The sequence below is a fragment of the Apteryx mantelli genome, chromosome 3, assembly GCF_036417845.1.
Source record: "Apteryx mantelli isolate bAptMan1 chromosome 3, bAptMan1.hap1, whole genome shotgun sequence".
Taxonomy (NCBI): Eukaryota; Metazoa; Chordata; class Aves; order Apterygiformes; family Apterygidae; genus Apteryx; species Apteryx mantelli.
In genome coordinates this window covers 55,840,038-55,859,871 of record NC_089980.1, presented here as the reverse complement: position 1 = coordinate 55,859,871, position 19,834 = coordinate 55,840,038, and the positions used below count along the sequence as shown (strand labels likewise).

The window sequence follows — 19,834 nt, the reverse complement described above, 5'->3', positions numbered from 1 at the left end:
GAAGCGAGGCGGTTTCAAGCGTTGACCAGCCGGGGCGCGCGCGCTCACGGCTATGGCGGAGCTGGGGGCGTACCGGTGCATCGAGTGCAACAGGGAGGCCTCGGAGCTGTACAGAGACTATCAGCGCGGGGTGCTCCGCATCTCCATCTGCGTGAGTCCCGGACGGGGCAGCGGGTGGGGGCGGCCTACGAGCGCGTCCTGGGCGGCGGGGTGGCGGGGGGGGGGGGTGGAGGAGTGACAGCGGGAGGCCTCGACGCCCCTAGCTCGCCGAGCGCGTGCGGCGCATGCGCGCGCATCTGTCTGCGGGGGGGCGGGGCCGCTGCCCGCCCGGCCCCGCCCCTCGTGCTGGCGGCGCCTCTGCGAGCACGGGTGTGAGAGCGTCGCTGCCTGTCTGCGTCGCCGTCTGCTGTCGTTAAGGCGCCTACAGCTCCTGTGCCGCCAGGCTTCTTCGAGCCTCTTAAACCTGCAGGTTCACCAGCTTCCCTCGGTCCTGGGAGATCTTTTCCGTTTTTAACGCTGCCCGCCTTAGTTTTTTCCAGGTGCTCGGAGGTGTGTTTGCCGTAGCTCTTTCCTTATAGCTGAGCTTGTTGGTCTGTTGCTGTCAGAGCGATCGGCTTTTTCTAGGGGCAGGTTGCCGGTTGCTGGCTGTGCAGTCCTGGACAGAATCAGTTGCTGTGCTGCAGAGTAGGTCTTCATACTCTGGGTTTTTTATTCTTTGTAAGCCAGCTCTGAGTGGCTCTGTATTTCAACAGCTACAGTGAAGCTGGGAAACAATCACACATAAATTTCACGTTATGACTGGTGATTATCCGGTGTACATACAAGGACTCCTGTATTACTTTTCCTCTTCCAACTATAGTGGCTCTACTTCCCCAGATGGTACCTCTATGTTCTAACCTCTTTAATGCTTTTCCCTCCCCTCTCTGCCTCTGACAGAGTTCATTTTTTTCCCATGGTTTTTAATAATTTTAAAATACTTTGTTCTGTTGTATCTTCTCCCACATATTCTTAGAGATTTTAGAGTCACAGTAGAAGAGCACTTAACATTTTAAGTTATTAAAGTTTTCGAGGTATTTCTAACTTAATTATTTCTAAATTTTTACTTTAAAATTCTGGTGGCATTTATATAGAGTTAGTGGTTAGTTTTGATGTATTTCTTGTAGTGTGTGGGAAAATTAGATCACTTAGCACCCTATATTTTAGTGTGAAAAGAGATGAATTTGGAATTGAGGGATTTGTAAATGTGTCTTGACTTAACCTTTTATTTAATCTGTGACTGTTTTATAACATCCTGTACCTGTCTGCCCCTTATAAAAACAGGAAACCTTGTATGTGAACAAATTGTGGAATATATTAAAGTAATACATTAAAAGAATTAGTTGTGTGGCATTCAAACTTTTTTCATTGTTGCCCTTATTTTCCCCCAACTACATTGCCCTTGGCATTTTGAGAATGCTGGAAGAAGATGGGTTAATTTACTAATTGTGAAGCAGTAAACATGACCAGAAAGCTTTGTACAAGATGTGCAATACATTCCTTTACAACTGTATAAAAACTTTGAATCATTCAAGCATTTCTTATATCAAAAATAAAGATCATAAACAACTAGTTCATATAGGTCTGTAGCCAGTTTGTATTTGGGAAAATAGCAATTAGCTCAAGCTGAAATATCTAGATCTCAGCTTCTGTTATCAATAAGAAGCTGTGAAAACAACATATACACAAATTATTGATGAAAGGGGAAAGAGCTGATTCACATCCTCCTCTTTTCCCTGCCCAGCAGTCAATTAAAATGTCTCGTTGCTGTAGAACATAAAACGGTTGAAAAAACATGCACAAAATTTTCTGCAGAGCTTTCAAGAACTAGAGAGATCAGCAGCTTTTCAGAGGAAAGGCAAACAGTGTAATAGACTGATTTCTGCTGTCTTTAGACATGCACACTGCAAGGAAAAATTGATTTATATATATATATATATATAATGTCATCTTTAGTAGTGGATATGACTTGCATCAAACCACTGGTTAGAGATGTAGTAAAAGCTGTTGTCACTGGTTTATGACAGGAATGTAGATGGTTTACTTTGGAGGTCTTCAGGTTACTGTGGAACTTCACACTCATCTTGAAATCAAGGACAAGCTGAATGCAAAGGAACAAGTGTAATGTTTATGCCTGCAGCCATTTAACATAAGACTTAGCACATCTCATAAACCCAGGTTATCAATTATGGTGATTATCTGGCTTTGATAATCTCTGAGGGAAACTGGGATCCAGTAGATGGCACTCCTTCCTCTTAGTATTTAGCTATTTGGTGACGTAGTCTTTTGGAGCTGTGGCGTCCCATGTTAAATAAAAGACATAAGTCCCAGTCACTGTGTTCATCACAAATCCCAAACTATTTTTTTAAGAGTAAAGAACTGAGTGAAACAAAAGAATAAAGAATCCCATTGTTCTGTCAAATTGGAATTCTATCTACCTTTCTTCATATAGGTTTAAATCTATACTGTTCTTCACTTATTCCTATCAATTTGTTGCCTGGGTCTGCCTTGTGGGTCACCATGGTTCAATTTCAGTCTTAGTCCAAGGTGCTCTTACATGGTGTGTTGTCATACCATCTCTTTCTCTCCATTTCTGGCCACCCAGGAAGGGCCAAGAGGAGGAGCAGTCCATATGAAGAACAGGCAGTAAGAAGCACATTAGCTCGCAGTTTATAAAGTGGAGATCAAAATGTTAGAAAATTACTAAGATCAAAAGATTCCTTGGTGTGCACTGATCCAAATTCAGTTCTATATGTTTATTACAGGAAAGCACTGCAGTCTTCATTTATCAGGAATTCATTCTTTCTAATAGGGCATTTCTTATTTTACTTTTTCCTTTTAATCTGAAAGAAGAGTCTTATCATTGCACTAACCCTTTGCAGATATTCTGCTCCAACAAGGCAATACCGTACTCCCTGCCTGAGACCTCAAAAGTCAGTCAGCATCATGCCATCAACAACAGAAATAGTCAAGTACAGCATGTCATTTGGCACTCTCCACCGACTTTCAAGAGCAGTGTTATAATGGGATTGTCAGTATTACAAGTATGAGTCCTCTTAACCTGAAAAAAATAATAGCTTGGAAGTTTTCTCCACTTTAAAAAGTAAGTTTCACATTGATATGTAGGATCTTCATCATTTATATGAGATATTTATGTAACTCAGAACATACACCTCTGAAGTACAGTGGAACTGTTATGAAAAGCTGATGATATTTAAGAAAATTGATGGCCAAGGTGAGATTAGATGGTGCAGTCACTTAACCTGAGAACACTTTGCACCTGTTTTAACCCACTCTTTGTGGAATTAGAGCCTTGAGTACCACTACTCCATTTTAGCATAAGGCAGAAAAAGTGAAGGGTATTAGGAAAGATGATATAATGATACTCAAAGTGAGGCCAGTGCAGATTGTCCAGATGGATGTTTAGTTAAGAGTCATTGAGATACTTGTGTCTCATTCCCATTTTCAAGCAGTCCATGAAAATGCTGGCACATGAAGGAAAATACCATTTGTTTCATACAAGAATGATATGAAACATCAAGGGTTGCTCTCCTTATTTTGGCCCCAGAAAATTAAGAACAAGCAGAACGTTGCCAAGGTGATCAACTGTTTTATACTGACTACAGACTTGCCCCAATCATAGTTTAAGGTCCTCCTTGTTAAGTTAATAAATGCATCTAAAAACTCTTTGCCATCCTCAGAATGGTCCTGTGATCCATCTTGAGATTGAAGAAGCCAAGTTCTCCCAGCAGCATCTTCTCTCCAGCCCTACATTCATTTTTAGGGTATGTTTAACCTGATTTGGGCCATGATTTTCAGGTGGAAGATTTGAATTTGGATGCCTAAGTAAAATACCACAATGTTGTGTTCTGTTGTTAATCTGTTCCAGAAAAGAAAGGTTTTTGCACAGTAAGATACTAAAAGCTTCCATTAGGCAACATCTGTTTCCAGCCCACAATATTGGAGTGCCATTCTGGAAATTCAGTTTAATATTCATGGTGCTGCTTCAGTTTAGTTCCTGTAGCATTTGTTATTGTACTAATATTGCAATTTTACTGCGGACAAGTAGACCTCACATGTGTTAACATACAATCTGGAAACAGATTTGCAAAGAATACTCAAGAAACTAAAGAAACATTCTTCCTCTGTCAAACACAAAAGTCTGCACAGTGCCAAAAAACTCAGGGTGACTAGATCATGTGTTTTGTTAAAAGTTCTCTAAGGTAGCTAATGGTCGTAATTTTTTATGTTCTGTAACTTTTGTTTATCTAATTTATATAACCAGGACCAGTTTCAGAACAGGCCCACCCCAGACCTCAGATACTGTATATTCTTTTTTTACTTGAGATTCCCATTTAAAGAATGAAGCTTTTGCTCATGCTGCATACATTTTGTTGTGGAAATGTAATTACAAAAGATAGGTGGACTGTCGCTCCTTAAAAAGAAGTTACAGTTACTTACCCTAAATTTTCCTTCAAGTTTATAGAGTTGGCCAACACTGCAGATAGCTGAATCATCTAGAGTAGCAGTAAAGACTGATAAAAATTATTTTGATTTATTTCTGCTGAGGGAATTTACTTCCTTAGTGAGACCTGTTCGCTTTGTCTTTTCTTCAGTGTGATAATTTTGGAGCGGGCATGTTAGAATTGCCTCAAATGAAGGTAAGTGCTGGTGGTCAGCCTGTGACTCCTAGATCTGGTTCTACTCCTGCACTGTACAGGCACTGACATTTTCCCTGTTCTGAGCCAGATGGGATGGTCAGAGTAAGTGTAGGTGGTTCTTTATAGCAGTGATTTTGAAATTATTTTGATATCCTCAAAACTTAAATGATGTGTAAGTAATGTAATGAATCTTTACTAAATAAGGTATGAACCAGCCGTTAACAACAGTAACAAAAAATACCGTTCAGGTAACATAGCCTTTATATTGTTAAAGATGTAGGAAAAAAACACATTAAGCTAACCTGGAATGAATTCTATAGTCCAAGTGTAAAGAATATAAAGGGAAATTAGCAAGTTTGACTTATCTCAAAATTGAAGGAAAAACATTTATATATTTGTATTTTGTTTTAAATAACACATGTCTTCTTGTGCTTAAAAAGAACGTTTGAAAATGGTTAATAGTTCCAGACCCTAACCAAGGCAAACAAATTATCCATTGCAGTATGTAGAGCTCAGCCAGGGTCCCCCTTGTGCTTTGTAATAAGAAAGCTAAATTGCCTGAGCAGTGCACACTTCATTTAGCTTTTCTGCTATTAAAAAATAATTGAAAAGCTCTTTTATTGCAGGAAGGGGGAGACAATATAAATGGTTTGAATGCAATGCATTTATGCGATAAGGTAAAGAATCTGTCAGGAGTACAAAGATCATCCTGGAAAATAAAATACAATATTTTTCATTCTTCTTTACATAACTCAATCTGCAGACCAACTAACTAGTGTAAAACATTTGATTTAGGAAAAATTAGAAAACAACATTTTGTAATTTTATTTTTTTGAAATGGAATGCATATCAACCTGAGCTGTTTTGTTTTTCAGCTTATTTCGACGCTTAGCTGCATCCCTAATAAGCCATTTCTGAAAGCAGCACAGCTAATTACATTTTATTGCTTAAGGGTGCAACTGGGATTAAGGCTATTCTCTCAAGATAATGGGTCCACAGTAGTTTGTCTTCACCTGAGCATCCTTCATTACCCTTCCCAGCACAGCTGAATCTCTGTAAATGTTGTTACATATTGCTGTATATGTAGACTGGCAAAAAATTGCAGCTTTATTTTGCCAAACTCCAGTCCCTGGAGAAGGGGATACCAAAATGAGACTGCTTCGCTGGTGTTTTTGATATCCAGAGATTTGCAAATTTATTGCTGCACTGTTGCAGTTTTCATGCCATCTTTGGGTCAGGATGAAGACTGGATGTTCAGTCTGGATTTTAATTTTCTGTAGTATGCTAGCTATGGTTTCCTCTTCAAGAAGAAGTCCCCCCACACACACACACACCTCCAATACTCCTACTTAAAAAATCAGTTATGTTTTAATGTTGGTGAGAGCACTTAATAAACTATATGCATGTGGCTTTTTTTAAAGTACTACTGAATGTAGGTAGTTTCCACAAATATTTCTATGCTGTATTTTGTTTGGCGTGTGTTTGCGGACTGTGTTCATAGCTGAGTGTCTTTCATAAACAAAGAAGGAGCATGTCCTTTGAGTGCTATTTTGTAAGAGCCTGGTAAACATGCAGTTCGAGTCAATGTTCCAGTACTTCTTTTGTCTTATTTAACAAAACAGCTGTTAAAATATGTTACTTTCCTTAACTAATTGTTTTGGATTGCTTGGACCAGAAAGAATCTGCTATGCTGAACTATGAAGAACATCCTTGTACTATCTTTTTAAGATTTCTTGTTTTCCTTAAAGCTGCCTTTGCTCATTTTTTTAAACAAAATATGTTAGGATAACTAAGCAAATTCTAAGTTAAGAAAATTCGAGCACTTCGTTTGGAAGCAACAGACCAGCATTATCAGGAATACAAATAATAATTCATAAATTAGTATTCATTTAGATTTATTAGAATATTGAAATCCTTTGAACACATACTTTTCAGGGATTAAAGTATATTAGACTAATGTGTATCAGTAGCAAACATTCCCATAAACTTAAATTTACCAATTTAGAAAAAAAAAGCGGAAATAGAATTTACAGAGTCAAATATTTAGTTTTCCCTTCTGCAGCAGGATCTGAAACAAACTTGTAGATATCAAGGAAATGTCTGTTTTTCAAGGAAAGATGCCACTTATTTCCTGCTTTTGATGTCAGTTACATATTTAAGGAAGAAATTAAAAGATGTTTAAAAATATGCAGAAATGCAGTTACTCCTTTCGAACGTTTTAGAGCTGGTTGTGATAAATGATGCATTTCTTGGAGAAAGTCCAGAGAATCACAGAATCACAGAATGGTTGAGGTTGGAAGGGACCTCTGGAGATCATCTAATCCAACCCCCCTGCTCAAGCAGGGTCACCTAGAGCACGTTGCACAGGATCACGTCCAGGCGGGTTTTGGATATTCATACGCGTATGTGGGAGACATCTGGGACATGAGCAAACAAGATGCGTTTGAATTGGTAGCTTTACATATACGGGTTTAGGTTAGTCTCAGGTAGTTCTTCTAGGCATTTTCAAACAATACATGCTTTTATAGATATTTCTCTCTAAACAACAACAATGAAGAGAAACTGAAGTGACATTTTCACTGAAAGATAAGTTTCAAAGAGTTAACTAGTCATACTGGATCTTACAGAGGTTTCCATACCTTCTTAAAAACATTTGTATACTTTTGAAAAGAAAAAGATATGAGTCATCATGAAACTCTCTCCAATTATTTGTTATCCAAGTTATCTGTTTTGGTTCCTTTTCATCAATTGCTAAAATCAATTTAACATATAACAGGAAGTCTTAATCATATTTACTTCTGGCAAAAAGACATTTGCTTGTGACTAGGTTTTTACTGGATAAGATGATAAATTAATTGTAGGATCTGCTCAGAGTTCTAAGTGCATTATGACATTTATTAATATTTCTGTAGCAGCAATCCTATAAGACACTTTGCAAATGTGGCTAGTATAGTGTTATACAACAACACCCCTCTTCTTCCCTTCTCTGACCATCAGCAAAGATATAATCTTTATACCTGAAAGGATATAGCCTCTACCAGTCCAAGCAAAGGAGGCTGCATTAGCACTAGGCTTTTAATTTCTGTGTGGGAAAAAATAATAGCTGTAGGAAGATGCAAAAGGGAAGTGATCACTACCGCTACCATTTATCCAGGATATTATGATCAAATGCTTTGTTCAGGCTTATTATCAAACTCAGTGACTCATCTTGCCTTGTCACTTAAAGCATGTGCACTTTCCAGATGAGCAGTAGAAACTTTGCTTACCTTGTTGAACCGGTGAATAGGCATTAGTCAGAAAACGAAAGTGCCCTTTATTGTACCAGCAGATCAAGGACATGCTTCCCTTCATTTTTATTCTGTACTGTCCTCTGGACTGGGGAGTTTCAGGGTTGTTCAGCATGGATGGAGGTAGGCCTGTGCAGTCACTTTTCCTGGCACTCAGCAACCCACAGCAGTAAATCTCTTGCTTCTCAAATTCAAAATTGAGAAAGCTCCGTTCTGTAAAGGATGTAGCTTTTCCAAGTATGCCGAACAGGCAGATCACTGCAGCTGTGTAGAACTGCAATTGGGCAGTTGGACTTGAGCACCAGTATTTTAGTTCATTTTAAACTGCCTGACTGAAATCTTAAAAATGAGCATGCAAGCAGTAAGACATGGCTGAATTGCTCATACTGATCTTCTCTAATACTGTTAGTGATTATCGATGTTCATAAAGTTATATCATCTTAACTAGTAAAATTATCGAGTTAAAATATTGTAAGTATACTTAAACTACATTTACCCTTGCCTACATTGATTTTGCTCAGGTCAGGCTCTGGTCACAAGTTTGCTTCCCAAGTGCTTAAGGTTAGTAGCAGATGTTTTAGTGTTATAGCTGAAAACATTAAAAGCCAGGTATGGAGAGAGAGTTTATTAATTCTGTAATGTCTTCATGATATAACAAATACTGTATTTGTTTTGTCCAGCAAGTCTATGTCAGTGCACACACAATTCTTCTTCAGTAGGATGTTTTATAGATCTCCCAAGTTGCTGAAAACACTAACACTAGCTAGATCAGTGGCTGGATAACCACCAAGGACTTTTACTTTGTACAGTTACGACTCAAATGGAAATAAAATATATTAAGAATAAGACAGTAGTCTAGAAGACAGACATCAGTGTGTGTGTGTATCTGTGTGTAAACAGTCCTTGAAGATGGCCGTTCTTCTGTGATGTGGCAAGTTTTCTTTTCCTGTTGAAGTAATACAGGAGAAATTAGATTCTTAACAAAGTTTGATGATATGATGAGATACTGAATTAAACATCATTCTCACAGCTTCTGAAGATTTGGCCATGGCTGCCAGAAGCTGCAGAGCAGAAAAATCATTCTTACAGGCAACAGTGCTGTCTGCATATTCCTTTGTAGCAATCTCCTTACACATCTGAGCTAGAATTTCTGTATCATTGGTTTTGCCTGATGGGTTGGTCTGATATATTTTAATTATCTAAAATTCATGTTAGCAGTAAGTGAGAATTATTCAGTAGCTTGTGACTGCAGGTTTTTTGATCAGTGTTTGGCTGGGACCCTCTTCATTTTCAAAGATTATTCTGTACTTCTCCCAGAAAGATAATATTGTCATCTTCTTTTTATTTATTTATTTTTGCTTGCAGGTTAACATTTTGAAATGTCTGATCTAAAAATTTTCTGTTATAGAAAATTTGAGAGCATAAGTCCTGGGGCATGTAGGATATCCTTAATCTAACCTTTACACCACCCTTTCTGTTCAAGAATAATCTTTCATTTGTGCTTGTCCAGTGCTTCTGGGAATAAGCTTATAAAAAAAATTGGAATTTTCTTGTGCTACATCAACCCAGAGCTTTGACATATGTAAATTACCACCTTTAAGAATATTTTTTCATGATTTTCCTGTAGAAAGAAATGAAGCAAGACATTGCCTTTAATTATAGCTGCACTCTCTTCTGTGGTAGATTTTTCACTCTGTTAAACACTGTAGCTATGGTCTTCATTTAATTATATCCTTTTTTCCATCTCTCTGACTTTAATTTTAGACCTATCAAACTTTTGGTTAATTGAGTCATCATATATAGCGCTTTCTTTTCTGATCCAAATGAGCTGTGTTTTTGATTTTCCTGAACTGGACCAAGAAGCACTGACTAGTGGTATCCGTGTTCCTTATAGACTCTATTCAACTAATATTACGATGCATATTTGTTCTTATGGTGAATTTTTGCATTCTCAAATTCTCCGATAGTAATTCTGATAAATATCAAAGCAACATTAACTTTGGCCATGAGGAATCCCTATTGAACTGAAGAAACTTTTTGTTCTTTCCTGCGAGTTTGCCGTAGATATGCCTTGTCTACTCTTCCATGTGCTCCGACTGTGCCAGGCAGAGTATTTCAGAAGCGACTGGGCAGAGTTTTCTGTTCTGTCAGTGTACAGCAGTGCCCTCATTAAAATGGAAACGCAGGTAGTTTCTGTGGCTTTTGTACTCTAAGTATGGAGCTAATATGAAAGCAAGAGAGGTGGCAATAGCTCAGGACAGGTCAGAGAGAAGAAGCAGCAGAAGTTTGGTAGCAGGAGAAAGCCGACCTGCAGGCAGGCGTCCTTCTGCAAGTGCAGTTGTGTGAGCTGAGGTGGTTGTTGTGGTCAACTGCTCGTGCTTCTCTATGAGAGAAGTTCTCCAGTAGAAGTTATTTATTTCCCCCTCAGGGCTGTTGGTTGAGCTCTTTGTAAGACTGTTATTTAAACGTTCTCTTCACTTAAACAGTTAAAATAATAGCTGTTTTAAGCCCTTCTCATTTGACTTGAGTGCCCAGCCATGCAGGTAGGTCAATAAATCTGAAGGGGATGGTGACAAGCAATTCCCAGTGCACTTGGGGAAATAACCTGTCTAGCTGGCACAGCCGGAACCAGCAGATGTATTAGAGAAGTAATTCCCTAATGTCTTACCACACCATTCAGTAGCAACTGCTGATTCTTTAGCTACATCTCTAGTGTGAAAGCTATGTTTTCAATATTCCAAATATATGTTATGGGCTGGGAGTGGGGAGGGTATTTGTTTAATAATTGCAAGTGAATAGAAATGTCTGGGCTACTAACTTGTATGCAAGGACAATGCAACAGGAAAAAATACTTACCTTTTCCCAAAAGGAGGAAAAAAAGCATCTCTTGTATAAAGCATCTCTTGTATAAAGCATCTCTTGTATAAAGCATCTCTTGTATAAAGCATCTCTTGTAAAAGAAGGATATATATAATAGAAATCCATTTTCTTTCAAAAAAAACCCCACCGTATAGAGAAGCATAATCAATTAACCTTCAACAACCTATTGGTGTGGTTCTTGAGTATTTCAAAGGCAATTTGTTTTTTTTGCATCTGTAGGGCACAAAATGGTAACTACGTACATCCTTGCATAGTTTATTGTTCTGTGTTAATTTGAAGTCTATAAATATCAGTAATGTATCTTTCTGGTTCATAAGGGAAATCCTTGTTTAAACTGCAGTGTCAAGGGGAAATAAGGCATTTTTTCTGGCTGGATTAAAAATGCATTGAAAATAAAGACTACATTAGGGAAAGAGTAATATGAATTGAATGTCTACTTGGAATTATGTGATTGTGCTAAACTAAGAGGAACATTTCATCAGCTTGTGCTTCCTTTTTTTTAATTCTTATTATTTTGTGACTTTCAGAAATCCTGCCAGAAACCTGTGGACAAATACATTGAGTATGATCCTGTTATCATCTTGATTAATGCTATTTTATGTAAAGCGCAAGCATACAGACACATTCTTTTCAATGCAAAGATAAATGTAAGTTGCTCTGCCCCTACCATGTGGCTTTTTAGTTAAAGATATATTTAGGTTTGATAAGTTGATTGGAATAGTTACAAAATTTAGGTGCTGTTCTTTTCCTGCCCCAGCAAGCCATACCACAGGTTTTTTTCCTCAGGCAGATTAAGGGTCAAATATGGTAAATAGAGCACATTTGAGATTTCATCTCAAATTCTAGCTATTACTAAGAAAGTACTGTCTCTGTAACACTGGCAAATACAGCTGTCTTCACTACATGTTACAGATAGTCCTAACTGGACTTTTTGGAAGAGAAAGGTCTAATTTCAAATTCATTTCCACCTTAAATTTCTGATGGAAGTAGTTATTTTTGAAATGAACTATAGTAGTATAATGTACCATACTAACAATGCTATACTAATTAAACCTACTCTGCTACTTTCTAATGAATTTCCTCATGAGATGCAGAGTCCCATGGGCAGCTTGCCTCTGACCTACTGAAGTGCAGAGGTAGCTATTCTCACAGAGTTACATTATTTTTACTTTAACAGTTTATTTCCCTGGAGAGGGAAGCTAATCTACAGTAAACTATCCAAGCATCAGTGTATGCTGTCTACATATTTTTATCTCTTGACCAGTCCAAGGTAAGCAGTGTAGATAGATCTACATTGCTTACAATGGCATATCTGATTAAGTCATCAGGATCCATATTTTGGCTTGAATCCTGTAGTTGCATATCTTTCAAGCATAGATCTGGCTAAAGGTTTTTAATGAATTAAATGCTGCTGGAAACAGGTAATGATGCTTTCCATGAGGCCTCTGGAAGAACATTTCCATCTGTGGAAATTTCACCTATTCAAATAAATGAATTTGATTTTTAAACTTAGCTTAGCTTGTGCAGGTATACTTGTCCCTGCAAGTGAAATCTGCATAACTAGTCTCCAACAGAAAAAATTCTAGACAGAAGCCACTTTCATTGGCTTATAAGTTATGTTTAATATGGAAATATGCTAAATGTGGACCTTCATAGCACCTCTTGTTGCAGTTACTTCAGAGGATGATTTAACTTTTGTTTGGTTGCATTGCTCTCTTTACTGTTGTTTCCTCACCCTTCTCTGAACTAAGGGATGTTTTCGGTAGAACTACACTGCCAGTTTCTTCTAATGGAGAAACAATTTTTCTCAGGGAAAAACAAAAACAAGGCAACTTAAAACAGTTCTCTGAATGGAGTAGATGTCATTATACTGAATCTTTTGATAGTATAGTTCTGCTAGCTAGGACATGATTTTGTTTTTATATTCCTAACTGAAACAGCTGTCCCAATTTTAAAAAGTATAGAGAAGACCTTGCAAACTACAATTACATACTTTCTTCGGTACAGAACGGTTCATGCAGTTTTCAACACCCTCTAATTTGCCTGTCATGTAAGTGAACTAATTGATGCTAAAAGGAAGATGTGCTAAATTAGTGGCTCAACAAAAGTAATTTGCTTACATTTCTAAACATGCCTAAAATGATAAGCAGAGCTTGTTTGTGTAGAGATGTCAAAAGGTATTTTAAATTAAACATTTGATACTAATGCATTTATTTTTCTTTCATTTACCAGATTCAAGGAAAGCTCTGCATATTCTGTTTGCTCTGTGAGGCTTATCTCAGGTGGCTGCAGCTACAGGATTCAAGCCAAAATACAGATCCTGATGACTTAATCAGATATGCCAAGGAATGGGATTTTTATAGAATGTTTGGCATAGCTTCTTTAGGTAAGAACTATGATTATTTCATATAACTATCAAGTGTACTCTTTAAGCATTTTATAACTGGATGAATCTTTCAACAGCCTCATATTGCAAAAATTATTAATACAGAATGGTTGTCATGTTCAACCCAGCATGGTTAAATGATTTTTCACATACTCTCTCACTTGCCTTCATTTAAAGCAAATTTATATTTAAATCACCTGACTGCAATTTAGACTGGTATAATCAACATTAGATATCAAATCACCAGAAGATGGCAATATTCAGAAATCTTAGTCTGAATGCATTTACATAGCTTAAAGACCAATGTAGAGCTCTGCCTTATTCCAAAGACTAAAACTCTACATATTCTACTGCATTTTAATGTAAGATAATTGATTCAAGCACAAGTTAACAAACATTCTCTGCAATTTGCTTTATGTCTCATTATCTGGCATGATACTTTAATGCCAGTTGTCTTCTGCAAAATAGAATATGCTATTTATAAGTGCCTCTTTCTAAAAGTAATCTGTTTAAAAGGATCCTGTCAGTGTTCTCTTACCTGTCTTATCTTAAGACCGTTAGAAAATGTGGGGAGATGATATATTCTCTTAGGAAGTTTGCTTGAAATGTATTGAAAAATGAAAGACTACTATTTGAATGTGACCAATTACCTTTTTTTTTTTAGCTCTAAGTGAAACCAAAACCATAAATTTCTTTGGATTTGCTCCAAAGTTTATGACTTATAAAAATGAGACAACATTAAGGATGATCCTTGCAGAAGCAAACAGTGATCAGGAAAAGCTCTATCTGTTTAAAATGAATTTGCAATAATCAGTATTTGTCAAACAGAACAGTGTTATCACTGGTAAACAGTAAATATTTCTAAGCTGTAAGAGTAACTACGAAGGTTGGTGAGGGTTTTTGTTTTATTTTAGTTAAGACTTTTATTCTCAGTTTTTTTTCTTCTGGTGATACTGTTTAAATCAGGCACGCAGACTAAAACTGTAAATGTTTCCCTTAGATATTCAGAGTTTAACTTCAGTCATCTATTGTCTAATGTTTCTCTTTAGTAGGTTTTCATAACAGGTCAGTAAAAATGTTGGAGCTCATTTTTCAGTAGTAATTCATCTCTTACGGTTGTTGTGAGAGTTGCTCTGACAATCGGCATTAGTTCCAGTGTTACGCAGGGATGAGGTGTTGGAGAAAGTCTAATAGCTCAATGAAGTTTTCGCCTTAGTGTTCTTCCTTGTGCTGGATGGAAAGGGTTTATTGTTACTGGCCTTTCAAAAAAGACAAGTATTGATGATCTTGTTTTACAGGCTAACAGCCAGTTGAAAAAATTCTTCCTTTGTTAAAAAGGAAAAGTGAAGAGTTTCATATGCTAAATTTCCTATGCTGTATGGTGTCAGGTATTACAAGCACAACCATCCTACAGATAGAATTGATTGAATTATTTTGAATGGAGTTATACTGAATTAGATTAAATAAGTGATAGTAATTTTTGCCTATTAAAGTGAAAATGGGAGATGGAGGACATGTTGTTCATGTTTGCTTATAAAATGTCTTTTAAATAGCAGTGGCTCAGTTGCATTTGGGACCTGTCATTTCACTGAGATTGATCACAAAAGGACTTGATGTTTGTGCTTCATTCTCTCTTTCCAACTCCTCTTTATTTCCTCTTAGAACAAACTTCATTTATAGTGGGCATTTTTATTGCCTTATGGCAGATGAGACCTGAGATGCTGAAGAAGAAGTCTGACTTCATTTTACTTCTCAAAGCACTGCTGTTGTCTAGCTATGGAAAGCTTTTGCTAATTCCAGCTGTTATTTGGGAACATGACTACGCGCCTTTGTGCCTCATGCTTATAAAAGTATTTGTCTTGACATCAAACTCTCAGGCAATTAGAGGTACATTTTTGCTTCTTTATTAGTATACAATGTGTACAGAATGTGTGTGAGAGAGAATGCAGCTGTTATATATGTCATTATTATCGTTCTTATATTTTTAAGTGTCTTTAGAGAAAACACTGTTTATTACCAGATATGTGATTAGAATAGTTCTGGTCTAAAACTCTGATCTTTGGACTTTCATAGAAAGTGAATGAAACAAAACATTTGTAAAAAATAGAACAAAACTTTTATCACAGTCATCTCTTTGTAAATGCTGTATTGCATCCATCAGTTCAGCATGGAACATTGAAACATAATGTAGAATCCTTTGTGTGTCTGGAAGATGAAAATAGAGCGTTAATTTTATGTGTGGTTTGGTAATGCAGGCTTTAACAGATTTGTGTGATTTCCTATGCATGTATTTCTCACATGGTTTCTGTGATCTGGAATGGATAAATTTGTTCTTTTTTCTTTTGCAGTTACATTAAACTTAAACCAAATGCTCCCTTGGTTGGCCATCTTCATTGGATTAGTTTTGGAAAATGGTACAGTCTGCTTGTTCCAGAAAATGGGATGGAATGTTTGAAAAGTCAGTCCAGATCTAAAGAAAAACCAACAACATGCTGATCATCTTCTAAGGATGATTTCTGCCAGTGGTCCCAAAGTCACTATTTTCATAGTGAAAAAGAAAATGATAGGTAACAAATTTTCATTAGTGGTTTGCTGGAGACAGTTTTAGGATAAGTTAAAATGAGAAACTTCAGAACTTCAGCTATTTAATGTGATGAGACATAAAACTTCAGCCTTAGCTTGTTTATTTTCTCATCAAAAATATGAATGTGTCACTATCCTAAGAGCTTTATAAATCTGGCTGTATAGCTGTGGCTGTAACAAGAAAGGTACACTAAAAAAATTCAACACTGCTACCAATCATGCATTTTTGCAGAAAGAGGGAGATGAATTATTCCCTTAAGAGAAAGGAAAGCAGTCAGTGGAAAAAGTGTAGAAAACAAAACTGGTATTTCTGCAAAAGTTGATTTTCAGAGAGAGAAATGAACAGGCACAAACAGATTATTAGAGAAAAGGCAAGTACTGCAGAGTAAAACTACAGTGGAAAAACTAGGTCGTGTTCTCTGGAATGTTTATAGAACAATCCAAAATAATAAAATACCTAGTTCTAGAGTAATCTCTAGGAGTTATGGTTTTAATCGGCTTCATTTCAAATTTTATATGACCTTATAAATCCTGCTGCACTGTTCTGAAAGATGAAAAGAGAGGAAAGGACTCTGACCCCCAACATACAAGGTTGTTTGGGATACTGCTCCTGCTGTAGTTAATATTAAGCCATCTCCCCCCGAACCAGCCCTCATCTGACAGCTTGTTTAGTGAAAACACAAAGTGAAGTATGAGGCTGCCTAGCAGTGTTCTTTTATGGAGTAGTACATATTGAAAAAGAAACAAGGTTTGGACTAAATTAGTGAAGAAACATTTATGCAAGTTCTAAACCTTGCACCCCAGCAGGCAAGGAGAGAGGGCTAGATGGCCTGCAGAGGGACTAGCAGAAGGAATCGGCAGAATCATTTTCCCAAGACAGGCAGCAGTTAGCACACAGACCTAATCTTTTTCTGCAGACCAGTTTCCATTATGTTCCATCCAAAGTTTAATTCTCCTGCTTCATTCTGGAAGGCTGTAGTTCTGTCAATACACGCCACAGGTACGGCTTCGATTCTTTGTTTTTCTCAGCTGCAGTTTCCTATCCATCTTTTGCAAAATGCAGTAAATAACATTTTGCAGTATCTTCAAATTAATTCTGAGTAGATGTAGAGTAAGTCTAGATTATGAGTCCAGAAGACAGGAGACATCAGACACATTAAAACCCTTGCAACTGCAATGCCATAGTCAGCTATTTCGAGAGAAAGCAAATGGTTGCCTATTCTGTTATAATAGGGCAGAGGCTGACCACGCTAGTGTGCCATTTGCTGAATTTGGTATCTTTCTGAGCACGTGATGGTGTGGCCAGGGAAGGCAAAAAAAAAAAAAAAAAAAAGCAATTGCAACCCCTCTTAAGTCTATGAGACAGCTTAACAGTGCAGCTGCCCCTAACGAGCACATAGTTGTGAAGGTATATGAGGAATCCACCTTGCTATTGGTGTGAATCAGTGACCAGACAACTGTCTGTAGGCCTGCAGTTGTCCACTTTTGGCTGAGCAGCAGCTTTGGCAACACAGCACCTAGAGCATGCTTTGATTTACATGCTTAGATTTGGGGAGAAACTTCTCTCCCTTTGTAAAAGGGAGACTTTGTAAAAACAGTACGTTGCCAGAGATGCTTTTAGAAGTGCTCCCTCTTACTGCACAAGCACACAGCATCACAACAGATGCTGCAGGTTGAGAAGGTGCAAAGGGAAAGAGCAGTAGATCTTTTAGAAAAGTTTCATGAATGCTGGTCTGGCCTGCTTCTTTCCTTTACCTCCTTCACCTTCTCCCCTTAGTTTAGGAAGAAATACACTTCTGCTGCGGTAGAGAGGATGGCAGAAGAATATGCACTAGGAAGGTGCTGGTGCCTGCTGAGCCAAACTCTCTTTGTTTTTGCAGCAGTCATCTGGCTTTTACCAGCTCCCTGTTCATCATGCTACTTCCTTAAGTTGCAGCTGGTATGGTTTCCTACCGTTACATATGTTTCTCTGCAGGGAATGTACAAACTTGCCTGCTCCCTGACACAGTTTTGTTTCTCTAATGACCTAAAAGCAGTATTTGTTTGCAATCCTGTTAGGTTAGAGTTCTTTATTAGTCTTGTATGTGTCACAGTTATACACAGATATATATATATATTTTTATCAGAGTTTCTCCTTTGTCTGCTCTGGCACTGGTTTCAGTATAAAGGCTAGAGTATAGCTGAGTTGAGCGCATTTAAGTGCAACTTATGCAAGGGGAAGATCTTGCATCACCTGTAATGTAAACATGATCTAGTCAGTAGGAAAGTTGTAAATAAAATGTATAGAAATTTTGTTTGGGAATAGTTTTCTTACATAAAGTTTATTTTGAATATGAAGTTGATCTCAGGATGCCTTCCCTGAGTTTCACTTAAAAGAGGAAGGAACAGACATGAACACCTTCCAAAGGAAGAAATGCTTATATATTGTGTCATAGGTGCCAATAACATATCAGCTGTGCACTCTGTAATGCTATCAGGAGATAACACCATTCTTGTGCAACTTTATGGAGGAGAGAGAAAAAAACTAGCAGAGCTGCACAGCTGTGGAACAACAGCAGGTGTTGTACAAGGTGTTCAGAGTCTAGTAACTCAGGACATTGTGCCTTGTGTGGTTTTATGCTACTAATTAACCAGAACTGACATAACAAATACACTACTATTCTGTAAATTGAGGAGGAACTTGAGGATACTGGGGCGGGGAGGGTAATGTGTGCTTTTCTGATGCCTTTGGGAAAGTATTCCTTAGGGTGCTTCCGAGTGCTATAATTTTGAGAGCTTTCCTGTTTTAAATAGTCATCTCCTCACATTTGTTCCTTTTTTTCCTTTGATCTCCTCATCTTTCATAAACTCTTTGTAATGAAATAGTCTAATAATATAACTCTTTCCTTCCCTGTGCTGGAAGATATATTACAAATGGCCTGTCCTTTCTATATATCTTCAGTTGCTTGGTTAACTTACTGTAAAGGACTTGGGTTGAAAAAAATAAAAACCTGCAAATGAACCCCTGTAAACTGTCTTGAGTTTTGCGTAGAATCTCATGAGATATTATGGCCTATGGTAAGGAAATAATTGCAGAATTCCAGAGTTCTGTTGGGCAAAATGCATAGAACCAGTGATGTTATTCAGACTTGAGTTGAGGTTTAGATGATTATGCAGTGAGAGTTGAAAAGAACTACTGGGAACTTCAACTGGCTCCACAGGTAAGGTGACAAGAGTTTGGAAACTGCTCTATACAACACTGGAAAATGAGAGTATAAACTGGGAAGGAACAGTTAAAAGAGTGTGGGTGCTAGGCAGAGAGCTACAAAATTAAGATTTGAGAAGATTATAAAAACTAAGGGGATAGAGAAGTCTGCACAGAAGTTAGTATGTAAGAAAAGATTAAGCTCCTCTTATAGCTGTAGCATGAGTGTATGATTAAGCAAATATATGAACGTCCTACTCTTAAATTTCAAAGAATGAACATCATGAAAGAATATTATAGACATTTTTGTAATAGGCTAAGTGATATCATGAAATGCCATAGAATGTCTTCCAAATAGTCTACTATATCCTGGGTTCCCCTAGAAAAGTTACTGATAACCTCATTATCTAAGCAGTTTGGACTATGTCTTTGAAAATACACTCTTATACTGCTGAATTAACAATTGTACAGAGATAGAATTAATCACTTTGTGGACAGGAAGGGCTGTGCAACAGCAGAGCTTCTCCATTCAGCAATGGTTGTGTTGCATTAGGTTTTGCTGATGGAGGGAAGGTCTACAACTCTTGTGACCTCATGCAAGTATAGACAAGTGAGCCTTTCTCACAGACACAGCGAGTCATATCTCAGTCATATAAAGTTCCATTTGTTAGCCCAGTCTTAACAGAACTGGAAGTAAAATAGCGCATCTGCGCTGGAAAGCTATTGGCAACTGATTTCTCTTAAAACAAGAAAACCATTGTTTTTCAGGGACTTGCATGCTCTTGCTCCATCAGTGCTCTCCCAGCTGGGTGATACT

At 37.6% G+C, this 19,834-nt stretch overlaps 1 protein-coding gene across 3 annotated transcripts; it reads left to right on the top strand.

Moving 5' to 3' along the window:
• Positions 1 to 21: 21 nt before the first annotated feature.
• ARV1 (ARV1 homolog, fatty acid homeostasis modulator) lies at positions 22 to 18,832 on the top strand. 3 transcript variants are annotated; one of them, XM_067293420.1, is made up of 6 exons: positions 22 to 151; positions 3,738 to 3,821; positions 11,392 to 11,511; positions 13,097 to 13,250; positions 14,913 to 15,137; positions 15,599 to 18,832. In XM_067293420.1, exons 1-6 carry the CDS (start codon positions 53 to 55, stop codon positions 15,703 to 15,705), a joined length of 789 nt encoding a protein of 262 aa, XP_067149521.1. In that variant the 5' UTR covers positions 22 to 52; the 3' UTR covers positions 15,706 to 18,832. The 3 variants fall into 3 exon arrangements, with proteins under 3 accessions (XP_067149521.1, XP_067149522.1, XP_067149523.1); XM_067293421.1 differs by lacking the exon at positions 3,738 to 3,821; XM_067293422.1 differs by lacking the exons at positions 3,738 to 3,821; positions 11,392 to 11,511.
• Positions 18,833 to 19,834: the final 1,002 nt, after the last annotated feature.